Source organism: Nyctereutes procyonoides, unplaced genomic scaffold (assembly GCF_905146905.1).
Source record: "Nyctereutes procyonoides isolate TBG_1078 unplaced genomic scaffold, NYPRO_anot_genome, whole genome shotgun sequence".
Taxonomy (NCBI): Eukaryota; Metazoa; Chordata; class Mammalia; order Carnivora; family Canidae; genus Nyctereutes; species Nyctereutes procyonoides.
The window spans coordinates 437,022-454,096 of NW_026575118.1; the positions used below are offsets into that span (position 1 = coordinate 437,022).

The 17,075-nt window shown below is 37.2% G+C and overlaps 1 protein-coding gene and 1 pseudogene across 1 annotated transcript; one reads left to right on the forward strand and one right to left on the reverse strand.

Moving 5' to 3' along the window:
* The first annotated feature begins 2,947 nt into the window (after window positions 1–2,947).
* LOC129515517 (striatin-3-like) lies at window positions 2,948–4,016 on the forward strand (annotated as a pseudogene).
* An 11,075-nt stretch (window positions 4,017–15,091) lies between these two features.
* Window positions 15,092–16,764, reverse strand: LOC129515518 (zinc finger protein 33B-like). The gene is given in 2 exon segments (XM_055334410.1): window positions 15,092–15,234; window positions 15,297–16,764. Coding segments are annotated over 2 exon segments (1,611 nt in total).
* Window positions 16,765–17,075: the final 311 nt, after the last annotated feature.

Consider the following 17,075-nt stretch of genomic DNA (forward strand, 5'->3'; position numbering starts at 1 on the left):
GGGAGAGGAAGAAGTGGAGCCCAATCCCAGGCCCCTGAGGTCATGACCTAAGCTGAAGGCAGACTCCCAAACATCTGAGGCACCCAAGCACCCCCACACTTTTATAGTTCTCAATGAGATGGTAAATTGGCTCCCAGATTCTTTGGAGTCCATAGAGGAACACCTGTCAGGCTTTGGCACTATTTAGCTTCTTTTGTCCACTCTTCATGTCTGAGAGTTCCCCCACACTTCATGTTGTCCATTCCTGAGATGAAGCTGGAGCCAGCCTTCCCAGATGCCCTTGCAGCTGGTGTGGCTAGACTGCGGGCTGGGGCTGCAGCCCTGATTCTGGGATGTCCTCACCTGGGACTGATGTTGGTGGTGGGGGAGAACCATAGGCTGCAAAGGACCTTCTTCTGGCAGTGGTGGCAAGAGAAGTATTGACCAGACCTTAATCTCTACTTCCCCTAATGACAAATATTTACATCTGATTTCAAAAACCTTATAAATATGGATATGGTGGCAACTTTAGTGAAATTGAAGATTTAAGGCTTTTTCTCTGTAGCGAAGAGAAAATGCACAAAGCCAATTCAGTAGATTCCTACATAGACCACATAGGTTTATAAACTCAAGCAAGGCACCTACCTTCTTAGCCTTAAATACATGAGTTAAATAAAACTTAATCACCCGGAAAACGTTGTCCTTCCCTTACCTTGGGGTGTTAAAGGGAGAGTTAGGGTTCGGCGTTGAACGACTCAAGAGTGATAGTCTGGCTCCTTCAACTGAGGGTGATTTTTTTCTCTTCTCCATTTAGTTCACAACTACATTCTCCTGCTACAGTTTAAGCTAAAACATAGGGTAAGGTGGGTAAGGATAGTGTTCTTTCCATCTCTCTATCCATACCTGCTCTTAGAACATTCATTATACATTAATTTCATATACAAAATCTTCACCTTCAGAAAAATGTTTTCCCATAATTATTGATCACACGCTAATACAGCTAAGGTGTGATAACCTTTGTAGTGCCAATCCTCTCCAGAGCTGGAAGTCTAGAATCCCAGGACTCTAGCACAAAACCTTACTTTCCCCCTTAAAATGACCATGTAACATTGTGCTTAAGAAAATTATACTTCCATTAGGAAATAAACATCTAAGTAAAAACATCAAAGAGGAGATCTCTAAGGACATAAAATTACATGCCATCTGCAGTGGAAGTTAAGGCCAAGATTGCATCTACCCTGAGTAACTTGCTTCCCAACACACATTCTCTTCTTCACCAGACACCACTGTTTAGACTTTTCTCCTCAGTACTCCTCTGCTTAGGCAACAGAGTTTCATAAGGCCTGAGCATATGTTGGGGAGAAATATATACAGATATAATAAATGATGAGAGGATTTTCAAATATCAGGGAAGGGAGACAAAGAGATGGTGATGTGTTAATACCCAACCCCTAAGCTGGAAACTTTCCCACCATCTTAGGATCATGCTTCCCTCAAGCAAGACCATCTTAGGAGACTGCATTAGCAGAGTTCTCCAGAGAAAAAGAGTCAAGAGTACATAAATACAGATATATATATATATATATATATAATTTATTTTAAAGAATTTGCTCATGTAATTGAGGAAGCTTGGCAAGCCCAAAATCTGATGAAGGAGGCTAGCAGACTGGAGACTAAGGAAACAGTTGCAGTTTGAGTCTGAGGACTATCTGCTCAAAATCCAAGAAGAGCCAATATTGCAGATGAAGTCTGAAGGTAGTCTTCTGGAGAATTCCTTCTTGCTTGGGGGAAGTCAGTCTTTTTAAAATTCAAGCCTTCAACTGATTGGATGAGACCCATCTCAGAAAGCAATCTACTTTACTCAAAGTCCACCAGTCTAAATGTAAATCTCATCCAGAACACTCTCACAGAAACATCCATAATAATATTTGACCAAATATCTGGTTCTGTGGCCCAGCCAGATTGACATAAAATTAACCATCACAAGGACCTGCTTATCTTGGGCATGGAAACGAGTACTCTCATTCTGGGGCTTCTGCCTGGCTTCCCCTCTGGCAGACACTTGCCTCCCTTAGTTCCACTACATGGCCTTCTCCCTGTGCTCATGTAACTTGGTCTAGGGGACATCGAAAGGGTTTAAGATATAATATGCAAAGCAGTCTATTCATTTGCTCTATCAATGAGTACATCTGTTTTCACTCAATAAGCTGTCAATATTTACAATGAGTAAATCTGTTTTCACTCAATAAGCTGTCAATATTTACAATGAGTAAATCTGTTTTCACTCAATAAGCTGTCCCAGTATCTTTCAGATAACTTAATGATGAGATAAATATTGTATTTAGAGCTGCGCTTGATGGAGACAATTATATGGCAGACCTACAGTAGTCACGTAGGTCTAAATGATGACTGGTGTTGGCTTGTCCTGAAGCAGCCCTTGAGATTTCTAAATTCAGTGTTCTCTTTATCTATAGCCACTAGCAAACAACCCCAAAACATTGAACAATCACAAGATTTTGGGTTCTTTGTCCAACTCAAGATCACAAAGATTTTTTTCCTTGGTTTTATTCTATAAGTTTTATACATTTAGGTATAACACTTAGGTCCATATCCACTTTTACTTATTGTTATATATTGTAGAAGGTATAGATCAAGGTTTTTTTGTGTAAGAATATGTAAATGTTCCAATGCCATTTGTGGAATATACTACCCTTTCTCCACTGAATTGCCTTTGCATTTTGCTCATACACAGTTCTCAATATATATATATTCTGGTCTATTTCTGGACTCTATTTTCTGTCCAAATAATATATTTGTCAATATTTACGCCAATACCACCCTGTCTTGATTGATGTAGCTTTATAAAACTCAAACCCAGGAAATCTTAATCCTCCAATTTTTTTCTTGTTTTTCCATGTTGTTTTCATTATTCTAGGTCCTTTACATTTCCATATGAGTTTTAGAAAGAATGTGTTTTGTGACTGCTGAATATGGTGAAGGAGCTGAAGAATCATGAGGTGCAGGGAAGAATGTTACAGAATTGGCTGAACCAATACTGTTTCCATCTGGAGGAGGCTATTTTTTTATTGGTTCTGATGATGTTTTGTCTAGTGTAATGGGCCTCGGAGACCTTGGAGACTTGACAGTAATAAACCAAACAGACTATAGTTATGGCTTGTTTGCTGTCAATAACGATGTCTTCCAAAAGATATGGAAACCCCAAGTATACACTACATAGGCATTTTGATGGAATATAGGCATTGGCTTTTCATCCTGTAGAACTTGTGCTGGTTACTGCGTCTGAGGACTGCTCTGAAACTTTGAAAACAGCTTCTGTTCAAAAGAGTGTCTCTTTACATGTAAAGCCTACCTACACATTTGGAGCCCACACTGGCCATGTCCTGTCATTCGCTATTAGCTCTAATGTAGTGGTAGTACTGATGCAACCATCCAGTTGTAGAATATGCCTAGCCCTGTTTATACATATGAACCAAATGTTCTACCTGGCACTTTAGCTGCGTATATAGTTGCTGTTTGGGGTCTTGCTTGTAGTGGAATAAAAAAATATCAGTTACTGTCTTGTTCAGCAGATGGCACTGTTAGGTTATAGAATCCAGGAAGAACTGCCATGTATTTGCACTTAGAGACAAGGAGTGTGTAATACCTACATCAGTTCATTCTATAGCTGGGATTCAGTTTATGGTGACCTCTTTTAACACTGGAAGTACAGTTAATTTAGGATTTAGAAGTATCAGTCATTTGGTGATGATTTCATCACACATAGATTCTGGTTTACAATCCAATAAACACATTCAAGGAGTAGTAAATCATCCCACACTTTCTGTTACAAAAAAATGCTAATAGACACATCAAATTTTGACGATAAAAATGGGTAAAATGACCCATTCTATGGTAGTTCATTTTGATGGTGTTACAAGTATAGCAGTAGACCCTAATGGAATCAATCTGATGTCTGGAGCCATGGCTGTTTCATGAGATTGTGGAATTTAGACAGTACATATGAAGAAATTAGATAAATCAACATATTATTTTGTTTGCCATCCATCAAAACATTTATTACCAGTGTAGAAGCTGATACGTTTGCCAAAGTACTTGTGTGAATCAACAAAAACTTGCATCATAACAACAGATTTGCTTGGACAGAAAAAGGGTCTGCAACACTGCCATCAAGAGGTTACTGCTGCATATGATCCGCCTGATGAAGATTATTTGGGGGTAGACATAAATCAGTGGAAGTCACTTCTTAATTTCTGGCTCATTCATTTAACTGTAACTGTATTTTGTGGGACAAGGAAAAGACTCCAGTATTTGTGCCCTGTACTGCATATGTCTGATTTTTAGGTGTCTTAAGCCAATGTGGAGTCTAATCTTACAAAAAGACTTTTATTTTGGACTCTGTATGCTTCCTTAGGGTTAGGAATGTGGTGCTCTTGTTAAGGGGAGGTGAGCTCCAAGAGTAGGTTTTTTTCATCTCTTAGTGATCTGTTTATCAGAGGACTGCCACAAATTCTTTTTAAACTTATTTTGCTTAAAAATTTAACAAGATATTTTAGCATTGGTTGCAGAAAATGTTTGAATAAAACTCTAGTTTTTTTTAAGTCTTTTTATATATTTAACCTATCACAACAGTGGTCAGGATTGAAGTTCTTATGCATTACACAACCTACACAGAGATCTCACTGACCTGCTGCTGTCTGACCTGCTGCTGTGTAACCACCTCTTTTCTTCTTTTCCCTAATACAGATAGCTTAGCTAAGTCATCTGTTAAAGATGTTAAATCACCATCATCACATAATTGTCTTCATAAACCAAGGACTATTAACTGTGTTAAAATGAAACAACGGAGTTTAGTACTCCAAATGAACTCCTTAAAAAAAGCCCCAAATGAAACAAAACCTAATCTTGGCATCTTATGTGTACTTTGTACACTTTACTGTATTTACAAGTTTATTTATCAAGGATTACCCATCTTGCTAACAGCCTATTTTTTCATTTCACTTTTTGTTAATCTTTATATCCTTTTGTTAATGTGATAAAGGAACTAGTTTATTTTGGAACTCTTTGAATCTTCTAAAATAGACCAAAAATGGAATATTTTGTAGTTTAAGTTACAAACCAAGATGATTCCCCAAGATATGTGTCTTGGTTTACCATGATTCTAAACAAAACTATCTTGTTTAAAACCATTTGTACTAAAATTTTATTTGCTATTTACTAACGAAATATAAAAATAGTTGAATAAAAATGCTGAAATCTGTTAAACTAGTTATCCCTGTTTCTTTTTTTTTCAGATAAGTTTAATTTTATGGTGTAACTAAAGATTTTGTTTGTGTAATGCTTAAGAAAGTATTTTTCCTAGAAATGGAGATAAACCATAACTGACTCTTAATCATAGGAAACTGAGGTTTGCTGGAGGGGAGTGGGGGAGGGAGATGGGGTAACTGGGTGATGAACATTAAGGAGGGCATGTGATGTAATGAGCACTGGGTGTTATAAGATGGATGAATCACTGGCCTCTACCTCTGAAACTAATAATACATTATATATTAACAATTTAAATAAAAATTTTTAAAAAATTGTACCACATAGCAAACATACAGCTACTGAAAAATAGTGTATATATAAAAATACATATAATAAATATTAAGTTATGTGCCTGTAAAAAAAAAAAGCCTGCTGGGATATTAACTCAGATTGCATTTGACCTACATATCAGTTTGGGTAGAATTGACATCTTAACAATAATGACTCCTAGAGTCTATCAATAGTGTTTACCATACCTACATTTCTTTAAGTCTTTTGGTTTTCTTTCATCAATAATTTCCACTTTACAAAATGTACAGGTCTTGGGGATCCCTGGGTGGCGCAGTGGTTTGGCGCCTGCCTTTGGCTCAGGGCGCGATCCTGGAGACCCGGGATCAAATCCCACATCGGGCTCCTGGTGCATGGAGCCTGCTTCTCCCTCTGCCTGTGGCTCTGCCTCTCTCTCTCTCTGTGTGTGTGTGTGTGACTATCATAAATAAATAAAAATTTTAAAAACAAAACAAAAAAACAAAATGTACAGGTATTATTTATCTTTTTCTCAGATTTATCCCTGATTTTTCCTATGTTTTAATGCTATTGTTAATGGTACTGTATTTTTATATTGTTTTCAATTATTCATTGGCACTAAATAGAAAAGATGCTCAATATCATTAGTCATTAGGGAAATGCAAATGAAAACCACAATGTGATACCACTTTACACTACTAGGATGGCTATAGTTTTAAAAATAGAAGATAAAAAAATAAAAATAAAAAAATAAAAATAGAAGATAAATTTTTGCAAGGATATTGAGAAATTGTATTTTTGTACATCAATCTCGTACCCTGCAATCTTGTGAAACTTACGTATTCTGGATTTTGTTGTTGTTGACTCTACTGGATTTTTCTGTATAGATGATCATGTTTTTGTGAATAGGTTTTACTGATACAATGTGGATGCTTTCTGTTTCTTTTCTGCATTCTTGTACTAACTCTATTCTAGTTCAATGGTTAACATAAAATCTCTGGTACAATGTTCAATGCAAGTGATGAGAGCAAACTTTTTTTTTTAAGGATCTTATTTATTTATTCATTAGAGACACAGAGAGAGAGACTGGCAGAGACACAGGCAGAGGGAGAAGCAGGTTCCATGCAGGGAGCCTGATATGGGACTCAATCCTGATATGGGACCCTAGGATCACACCCCGAACCAGCGCAGACACTTAACTGCTGAGCCACCCAGGCGTCCCCTTTTTTTTTTTTTTTTTTTTTTTTGTACTGGTCTTGGAGAAGAGCATTCGGTCTCTCACATTTAACATGGTGATACTTTCTTCATAGTTTCCTATTCTTTTTCTCCTCTCTTGCCCCTTACCTTTATGCATTGGTGATCTTCTGTGGTGGTATGCTGATTTCCTTTTTTATCTTTTGTGAATCTACTCTAGGTTTTTGCTTTGTGCTTATCATACAGCTTGCATAAAACATCTGTATGCAATAATAGTTGCATAATATAATAGTTCATTTACACTGATAGCAACATAACTTCAATTGCATATAAAAATTCTACCCTTTTACTCTCGTTTTTAATGTCACAATTTACCTTTTTATGTTGTATATTCATTAACAAATTATATTAGCTATAGTTATTTTAATACTTTTTCCTTTAACCTTTATGCTATAAAAAGTAACACATCATATTATAGAATTAGAGTTTTCTGAATCTCACTATATGTTTACCCTTATCAGTTTCATGTTTTCATGTTACTCAGTGTCTTTTCATTTTAGTTTGAAGATCTCCTTCCACCATTTCTTATAAGGCAGGTCTAGTAGTGATGAACTCCCCGAGCTTTTGTCTGGGAAATTCTTTGCTTCTCCTTCATTTTTGAAGGATATCTTTGCCCAACATAATATTCTTTAGCTGGTAACTTTGTTCTTTCAGGACTTTGAATATATCTACTGATAGCCTAATCTTTTTGGATCTTGTAGGGTCTTTTTGAATTTTGACAGTTTAATGTGTCTTGGAGAAGATCATTTGGAATTGAAATAATGGATTAATGTATTAGCTTTATGAACCTGGATATCCAAGTCTCTCCCAGGTTTGGCAAGTTCTCAGCCATTATTCTCTTTAAATAAACTTCTTGCCCCCTTCTCCCTCTCTTCTCCTTCTGAAATTCCAATTCTGTTATTCGTTGGTTGGTGGTTTTGATGGTTTCCCACAGATCACATAGGTTTTCTTGGCGCCTTTTCATCCTTTTTCCTTGGTTCTCCTCTGACTAGGTTATCCCAAAGTGCCTGTCCTCTAGCTTCTGTTTGACCTATTATTCTGTTGATGTTCTCTATCACTTTATTTCATTCATTGAGAGAATTCAGAATTTGTTTGGTCCTTCTTTGTGATTTTTGTTAAATTCCTAATTTTGCTCATGTATTGATTCCTGATTTTGTTGAATTGTCTGGGATTTCTTCTAGTTCAATGAGTTTCCTCAAACAGCTATTTTGAATTTTTTTACCAATCGCAGATTTCCATGTCTTTGGGTTTGGTATTGGAGGAGTATTATGATCTTTTAGTGATGTCATTTCCTTGATTCTTCACTTTCCTTGGGGTTTTGCATTGCTGTGTTTACATTCCAAATAGCAGACATCTCCTCCAGTCTATACTAGCTGCCTTTAGATGGGAGATACCTTTTGTTGATCCTGTTTATGTTCTGGGGGCTTTCCCTGCTCTTGTATGAATACACCTGCTCCATTCATCTTGTTCCCTCTTGTGGCAGAATTCTTAAGCCGCTATATCTTCTTTTGATCTTACAACTTACCAAGTCAGCTGATGGTAATTTTTTTTTGTTTTCCCAAATGTGGCAAAAGTGCTTAAGTTGTGGTTTCTCCCATACCTGCAGACACTGGCTTGCTTTCGGCACATACTCCATCCACCTGATCTTGCTCTTACTGCCCTTGGAAGTCTACACAAGGAGCTGGCTGCAAACTGGGGGAAGATGTGGGTTTGGCACTTGGAGCATTGGTGGTGCTCATGCACCAGTTGAGGGACTCTCAGGTGACATTTTCCCAGCAATTCATGAGTGGGCTTTCTGTTGAAGTCTAGAGTGCAGTCAGTAGAAACTGCATCTCTTTAATGTCCTTTGATATTCTTATCTGCATCTTTCCAGATCTCCTTCCTCCCCATCTGGGAGCTCTGCTTTAATATTCTGGGTGATACTGGAGAGATGGGTTTAACAGCAGCTGTGCGGGCTGCTGACTCACTCCTCTCCCTCTTCTCCCGTTGGAGGGACCCCCAGCATCCTTTCTCCAAGCTGTGCTGCCTTAAGGAAAGGGGTGAGGCAGGCAAGTTCCTCTCACAAATATGTCCAAATTCACTTTATTTTGGTTTTGGTGCAGGGGAGTACTGGATTTCTCCTCTAGAGACCTGGGCTTCTACAAAGGCTTTTTCATCAGTGGGTGTCTGCCAAAATTCAGTGTTTTCTAGGTGTTCCTGGACTGCAGCCAAGAGGTGTTAGAATCACTTCACAGGTTCCTGTCAGTTCCACAGACTATATGGGGATCTGTCTGCTTATTGCATGATACAGACAGGGAAAACTCCTCCTGGATCCCTGGGAGGATTGTGCTGGATCTCACAGCTCCCACAAAGGCACTTTTGGCCATGGCTAGATGCTGAATTTTAGGTGTTGAAAGGGGGGATGAAAACAAGGGAGGTCTTAGGATGCCATGATGTTTGCTCCCTTGTATTTTTTCTTGCTTTGAATTATGAAAAAATTTTGAACCTTCAGGAAAGTACAGTATAAAAACTCATGCATTTATTTTACTTAAAGACCAAATTCAAGTTTCACCAATTGTTCTTATAATGCCCTTTTGAGAGGGATCCTTCAAGGGTCATGTGGTTTGCTCAGGTGTCCGATCTTTCTAGTCTCCCTCAATTTGAGACAGTTCTTCAATTTCCTGGATTTTGATAACTTTGGTATTTTTGAGGATTATAATCTACTTTGTAGGATGTACTTCAGTTTTGCTTTGCCTGATACTTTCTCATGAGTAGACGATCTATTGGCTGAATTGTCATTGAAATGCTGGGTTTTTGTACTGTATCCACCCAGGTGTACATGATGTTGCTTACAAGTGGCCCATGATGTGGTTAAACCATTACTGAGAGGGTTAACTTTGATTACTTGATTAAGAGGATGTCTGCCATGTTATCCTTTGAATTATTTTTTCACCCTTTGTAATTATTTTGTACAGATACTTTGAGACCATACAATTCTTCATCCATTAGTTTTAGTATCCACTGATATTTACCTGAAGTAATCATTACTGTGATAACCAAATGGTAACTTCTCAGTTCCATTATTTCCCTTTACATTTATTGATGTTATCCTGAAAGGAAAAACACATTCTTTTCCCCATGTACCCATTATATTAGCATAGACTCCTGGATTCCTATTTTGTTCAATGTTGTACAATTGTTTCAATTCTTATATTGTCCCATAGTCGGCTAGTAGAAGTCTCTTTGTTTTTAAGCCATGTCCTTTTGACATGGTCCCATTATTCTTTAGCAATTTTTCTTACACAAAAAATGTTCAGACTCATCTTGTAATTTCCCTGACCCACTCCTGGAATCAGCTATTTCTTTAAGAACTCTCTAGTTCCTTTTGGTGAAGAATGGATTTAGAAACCAAAATGTTAAAAAGAGAGAGAGAGAGAGAGAGAGAGAGAGAGAGAGAAGAAAGAAAGAAAGAAAGAAAGAAAGAAAGAAAGAAAGAAAGAAAGAAAAAGGAAGGAAGGAAGGAGGAAGGAAGGAAGGAAGGAAGGAAGGAAGGAAGGAAGGAAGGAAGAAACCAAAATGTAGGAACTAGCCATGTCTATTTCTACTGGGTTTTTGTGTGTGTGTGTGTGTGTGTGTGTGTGTACCATCTCTACTTAGCTCTACAGAGCCAAGAAATGTGTGTTTGTACACTCCCCATATGCACTTTTGTATATTTATATTTATCTATTAATACTGGAAGCCATAAATTCGTGTTGGTTAACAATGCCAACACCACAGTATTTATTCCAATTTCTCTATCTGTAAACTAAGCTCTTGTTCTGTTCAAATGAGCTGCATGCAACAAAAATCCTAATACATACACCTTAAATTCTATTTCATAAATTTAACACTTATATACAAATATAATGCAATCATTAGTATCATCCTTTGAGATCTACAATTTTTACTACATTCATTTTCTCTTGCAATTTCTCCCTATTAATGTTTTTGATATAACTTAATTGGGCTCTATACAACAGCTTACTCAGATAGTTCCTCTGAAATTTACATTTTTAAAGTACTCTTTCCAAATCTTTTCCCTTCCTACAGGCACTTTTGAACAGTTATTGAGTCACTCACATATAGTCCATTTCTGCCATATATCTTTAAATGTTGTAGTATTCCTACTGATTTTGAAATCAAACACCACTATGATTCATCATTCCTTGTAAGTGACTGATTTTCCTTGATTGGAAGCTTTGAAGACTTCTGATCTTGAAGTTCAAAATTTTTACTAGGATATATTCAGGTGTGATCTTTTTAATTAATCCTAACCAGGACACAGTGGTTCCATAACTTTTTTATCTCTGAAATTGGAATGAAATAAGCAAATACTGAACATACAGTTATTGATTATATGATCCAATGACATTACTCATAGGTATTTACACAAGATAAATGAAAGTCTGTGTCCACAAAAAGATTTAAGGAAATGTTCATAGGAGGCTTATTCATAATAGACTGAAGTTGAAAATATATCATATGACCTTCAACAGGTGAATGGATAAACAGTCCATACAATGTTTATTTGTATTGCTGAGTAATAGTCCAATCTACTGATGCATGCAAGAACATGGATGAATCTCAAAAGTTTTTATACAGACATAAAAGATTGCATACATAATCTACAATTCCACTCATATGATCTTTTAGGAAAGGTAAACCTGTAGGGGCATAAAACAGATCAGTGGCTGCCAGATGTGTCTTGAGCATGGTGGTAGTTACACAATCACATATATTTGCCAAAACTCATCAAAGAGTACACTTTTAAAATGGTGAATTTTATTTTATGTAAAATTATGTACCTCACTAACCCTTATTTCAGCAAAGGCTGTCTTTTCCCCATTGCACAATCTTTCCTCCTTTGCTGAAGATTAATTGTATAATTATGGGTGAAAGGACTTGCTCTATAATAAAAAGTATTAGGAAGCCATACTAATTAATATGTTACCTTTGGCATAAGCATAAATAGAGAATTTAGTGAAACAGAATCAAACTGATCATGGTACATAAAGGATGTTAACACGTGTTGGTTTAATAATGAAACCAGAAGAACATGACAGTGTATATCTTTGGAACACGTAGAAAAAGGGAGTCCAGGACTGACTGGTCTTGGGCAACATCAAGATTCTGTCTCTTATTTTTTTTTAAAGATTTTATTTATTTATTTATTCATGGAGGGGGGAGGGCAGAGACAGGCAGAGGGAGAAGCAGGCTCCATGCAGGGAGCCCGATGTGGGACTCGATCCTGGGTCTCCAGGATCAGGCCCTGGGCTGAAGGCAGCGCTAAACCACTGAGCCACCTGGGCTGCCCTGTCTCTCTCTCTTAAATGTTCCTCTCCACGTTAACTATTTTCCTTCATGCAGACACTTTCTCCTGGCTGTGAGGAGTCCCGTGGTCACCAATCCACAGAACATGATGTTCTCCTTTTACAAAGTCCCAGGTAGGCCTCTTATTGGCCCAATTGGATCAAATGTTTTCCCCAGGAGTAAATGTGAAGGCAAGAAGATGTGGAATCTTTGGGAGATCTACTAGTTGCTATGTCATGAGGGCAAGCTAGTTATTAAAAAAAAAATAAAGGGATGGATCCCTGAGCAAAAATACTCCCTACAAATGATAACTTAGCACCTGATAAAGATGGTAGTTCAAACTTCAATCATAGTGTTGAGAACTGTTTATTCATTTGGGAAAACATTAGATCCATCTCACACCTTACCTAATCAGGCAATAACATTGAGACAGATCAATGGACAATTTAACTTAGTGTTTATTTCACCTATTTTAAATATAAGACCTACATGAGCTAATTATTTTCTAAATGCTTTTTCTTGCTTAGATGCAACGAAAGCTCAATGAATTAGACACTTGTTTCATATAATGGATTAGCAAATAGCTTTATTTCTAGTGGAATTCATCATGGAGATTTACAGGACTGAAAAACAGTCACCTCTGAATCAGTTACTCATGAGAACATATCCTCTCCTGAGGCTGAGGAATGTTAGTATTTCTGAATTAACACCTTTTCAAAAAGATATACATGTAAGTTGGTTAAACCACCGTTAGCTCTAAGAAACAGAAAATCCCAGGCACCTGGGTGGCTCAGTGGTTGAGAGTCTGCCTTTGGCTCAAGTCGTGATCCCGGGGTCCTGAGATCCAGTCCCACATCAGGCTCCTCATGGGGAGCCTGCTTCTCCCTCTGCCTGTGTCTCTGCCTCTCTGTGTCTCTCATGAATAAATTAAAATAAAATAAATAGAAAATCCCAACTCAAATGGTATAATTAGAAAAAAATAGATCTCATATATAGAAGCCCCGTGTGAGGGGGGTTGATTCACCTGCTCAAAAGACACTGCTGACCCAACGTCTTCCCAGCTTTGTGTTCTCCCATCCCCAGATACTACCTTAGGATCAAAAATGCAATCAGATATCGTATCCAAACATAAAAACATCCAGCAAAATCAAGGGCTTCTTTTTTTTTTTAATCAAATGTTTGTTAGCCCCTGGGAATCCTGTTTCCCTGTATTTCACTGAATATTCTTCAGAGTTTTTCACTGGCCACAGCTGGGTCCGATGCATATTTCAAATGAATCATTAATCAGGACACATTTTTCAAAATTAGGTTAGACCATGAGGACCAAATGTATAACATGGTAACTGGAGTTAATAACACTGTATTATATAACTGAAATTTGCTAAGACTAAAATGTAAATGTTTTCACCAAAAAAGAGGAATGAGGTTAGTAAATATGTGAAATGATGGTTAGTTAATTAACTTGACAGGGGCATCTTTTTACATGTACACTTGAATCATCACATTATACATATTAAATATCTTATAATTTTGTCAGTTATACTTCAATAAGCTGGAAAAATCAGGTTAGATCAATTATTCATTTCCTGAATTATACAGAAGATGGACAATGAAACAAAAACAACTGGTCTACTAGCATGGAGTGAGGGACAGCTGTTGAGTAGGTAATCAAAAGCCTGTAAAAGCTCCAACAAATCCATTGCTAGTCACAGAATAGCTAACACTTGTAGTATTCTATACAGTGGTTTAATACTTTTATATTTATTAACTTACCTGGTCCTTACTAGAACTCCGTGTAGTAGTATAATGTCAGGATCATCATTTTGCAAATAAGGAAACTGAGGAACAAATGTTAAGGGATTTATCCCAGGCCACATGGCTAATGTGCAACAGAACTGGGACTTGAGCCTAGGAAATAAAGTTCCAGAGTCCTTGCTTTTAACCATGATATCAGGGGCTCACAAACTTGGCCTACAAGCTAAATCTGGCCAAGTCTGTTTTTCAATGATCCATGAGCTAAGAATGACTTTTTACATTTTTAACAGGTTGTAAAAAAAAAAAAGAAAAAAAAGTGACAGAAAGCATATGTAACCTCTAAGGTTAACGTATTTACTATTTAGCCTTTCACAGAAAATGTTTGCTAACATCATATCATGGTTGCCAATACTAGGAAGGCAAAGAACAACATATGGCATGTTATATACAAACAGTTCCCAACTTACAACTAAGTTGGGTTTGGCACACTCAAACCTACTTAGATACCCCAATTAAACATTTCAGGATATTCAATGATGGGGCTTCTTAATGAATACATTTTATGGTGGTAAGTACAATTAGCTTTCTGTTCACAGCAGTTTCTTAAATTCAGACTTGTGCTAGAAGTGAAAAATGTATACTTGGGCTCTGTATTTCCTATGTTACAACTTAAATGTATTTTCTAAATTCGGTTTCCCTCAGTAATCATTCTCTGAAATACCACAAAGTATGTTTTGTTTCACCTTTGTTTCAACAAAGTATGTTTTTGTTTCTGAAAGCTTTCAGAAAACCATGTGCTTATAAGGTTTTAGTTTATTATTTACCTGAGGTTCAATGAGATAATTGAACAAGATACAAGCCTTCTTGTAAAGGCTTTTCTAAATTTGTTGCAATCTCAAGATTTCTTAACTCTGATTTCTCCAGCTACAGGCAGTTTCATTTGTGGATTAGGTTTTGAAACACCAAGATGTTGACAGAAATTTCTACTCTTGTGTGACTTCACCAACATACAGTGAGTGCTGACCCCTTGACAGAAGGAATTCTATATCCTACCCCCAAAGAGAACAGAGACTATAAAGAACTGACATGGAGGCCATTATATGTCAGACCAGAAGAGAATTACATCATTATACTCACATCCCATTGGCCCGTTCTCATGCACATCATCATGCATCTCATCTACCTGGATGCAAGAGCAGGTGCATCAGCAGGTGAGAACGACTTGTTCTGTGACCAGTTTGGTAAAAACATTGCCAGGTATCTGTCCTGTATGAGTTCTATGATGTAAACTGAAGGCTGACTTCTGGTAGTTCTTCCTACATTCATTACAACCATAGGGTTACTTCCCTAGGTATACTGTCAGGCCAAAAGTTCTGAGTTACAGCAACAGTTTCACCATCCATCTTTACAGTGCTTCTCTTCTGTGTGTGTTCTCTGATGTGTGGCAAGAGTTGGTTTGTGGCTGAAGGTCTTCCCACATTCATTACATTTATAGGGTTTCTCCCCTGAATGAATCCTCATATGCTTAATGAGGGTCGAACTATCATAAAAAGATTTTCCACATTCGTTACATTGATAGGGCTTCTCTCCTGTGTGTGTTCTCTGATGTACATTGAGGGATGCCTTCTGGCAAAATGTTCTCTTAAATTCTTTACATTCATAGGGTTTCTCCCCTGTATGAATTCTCTGATGTTGAATGAGTTGGGACTTTTGGCAGAATGCCTTCCCACATTTGTTACATTCAAAGGGTTTCTCCCCAGTATGAATCCTATGATGTTTACTGAGAGTGGACTTCTCAGAAAAGGTTTTCTTACATTCTACACATTCATAAGGTTTCTCCCCTGTATGAGTTCTCTGATGTTTAAGGAGAATTGATTTCCCACAGAAGGTCTTCCTACATTCACTGCATTCCTTTATTTTCTCCCCTATGTGAAGTCTTTGATGTTTACTGAGGGTTGACTTCATGTAATACATTTTCCCACATTCACTACACTCATAGGGCTTCTCCTCTGAGTGTATTCTCTGGTGTACAGTGAGTTTTGACTTTATACTAAAGGATTTGTCACATTCATTACATTTATAAGGTTTTTCTCCTGTGTGAGATCTCTGATGCACAGTCAGGTCTGACTTTTGGGAGAAAGATTTTCCACATTCACTACGTTTGTAAGGCTTCTCCCCTGTGTGTGTTCTTTGATGCTGACAGAGAGCTGAGTTCTGGTAGAAAGTTTTCCCACATTTCCCACATTCATACAGTCTCTCTCCTGTATGAATTCTTTGATGTACAGTGAGGGCTGGCTTATGGTAAAAGGGTTTCCCACATTCATTACATTTATAGGGTTTTTCACCTATATGCGTTCTGTGATGTACTGTGAGATTTGATTTTCGGAGGAAGGTTTTCCCACATACATCACACTCATGGTATTTCTCACTCATATGAATTCTAGGACGTTTCTTCCAAAGGACTGACTTATCACAGGTTACCCCACATCCATTAAATGTATAGTGATTCTTCCTTGAGTAAATTACCTGATGTAACATGAGGTTTGACTCATACCTGAAAATTTTCTCACATTCATTATAATCACATGATTTTTCTCCTGTGTGAGTTCCCTTATGTGTAATGAAGAGAGCATTACTGTGGAAGGCTTTAATGCATTCATTATATTCAAACAGTTGCTCCACAGTGTGAATCTTTTGTTGTTGAATAAAATCCTCATTATGATAGAAGATGCTCTCATTTTTCTTAATTTCATTAAACTTCTCACTAGTATGAGTTTTCTCATGATTAATAATATCAGAAAGCAATTTCTCATACCCACTGGCATCATCAGATTTCTTTCCTGAATAGTTTCTATTATTAGTGGTTAACTCTGACATATTTTCTAAACTGATTCCATCTATATTATATTTACCGGAGATTTTTCTAGAAGAAATAGAGTCTATGTACAAATTAAATGTTTTCCTTAAGAAAAACCTACGCTTAATTGGGGTTCCCGAGGGCGCCGAAAGGGACAGAGGGCCAGAATATGTATTTGAACAAATCCTAGCTGAAAACTTTCCCAATCTGGGAAGGGAAACAGGCATTCAGATCCAGGAAATAGAGAGATCCCCCCCTAAAATCAATAAAAACCGTTCAACACCTCGACATCTAATAGTGAAGCTTGCAAATTCCAAAGATAAAGAGAAGA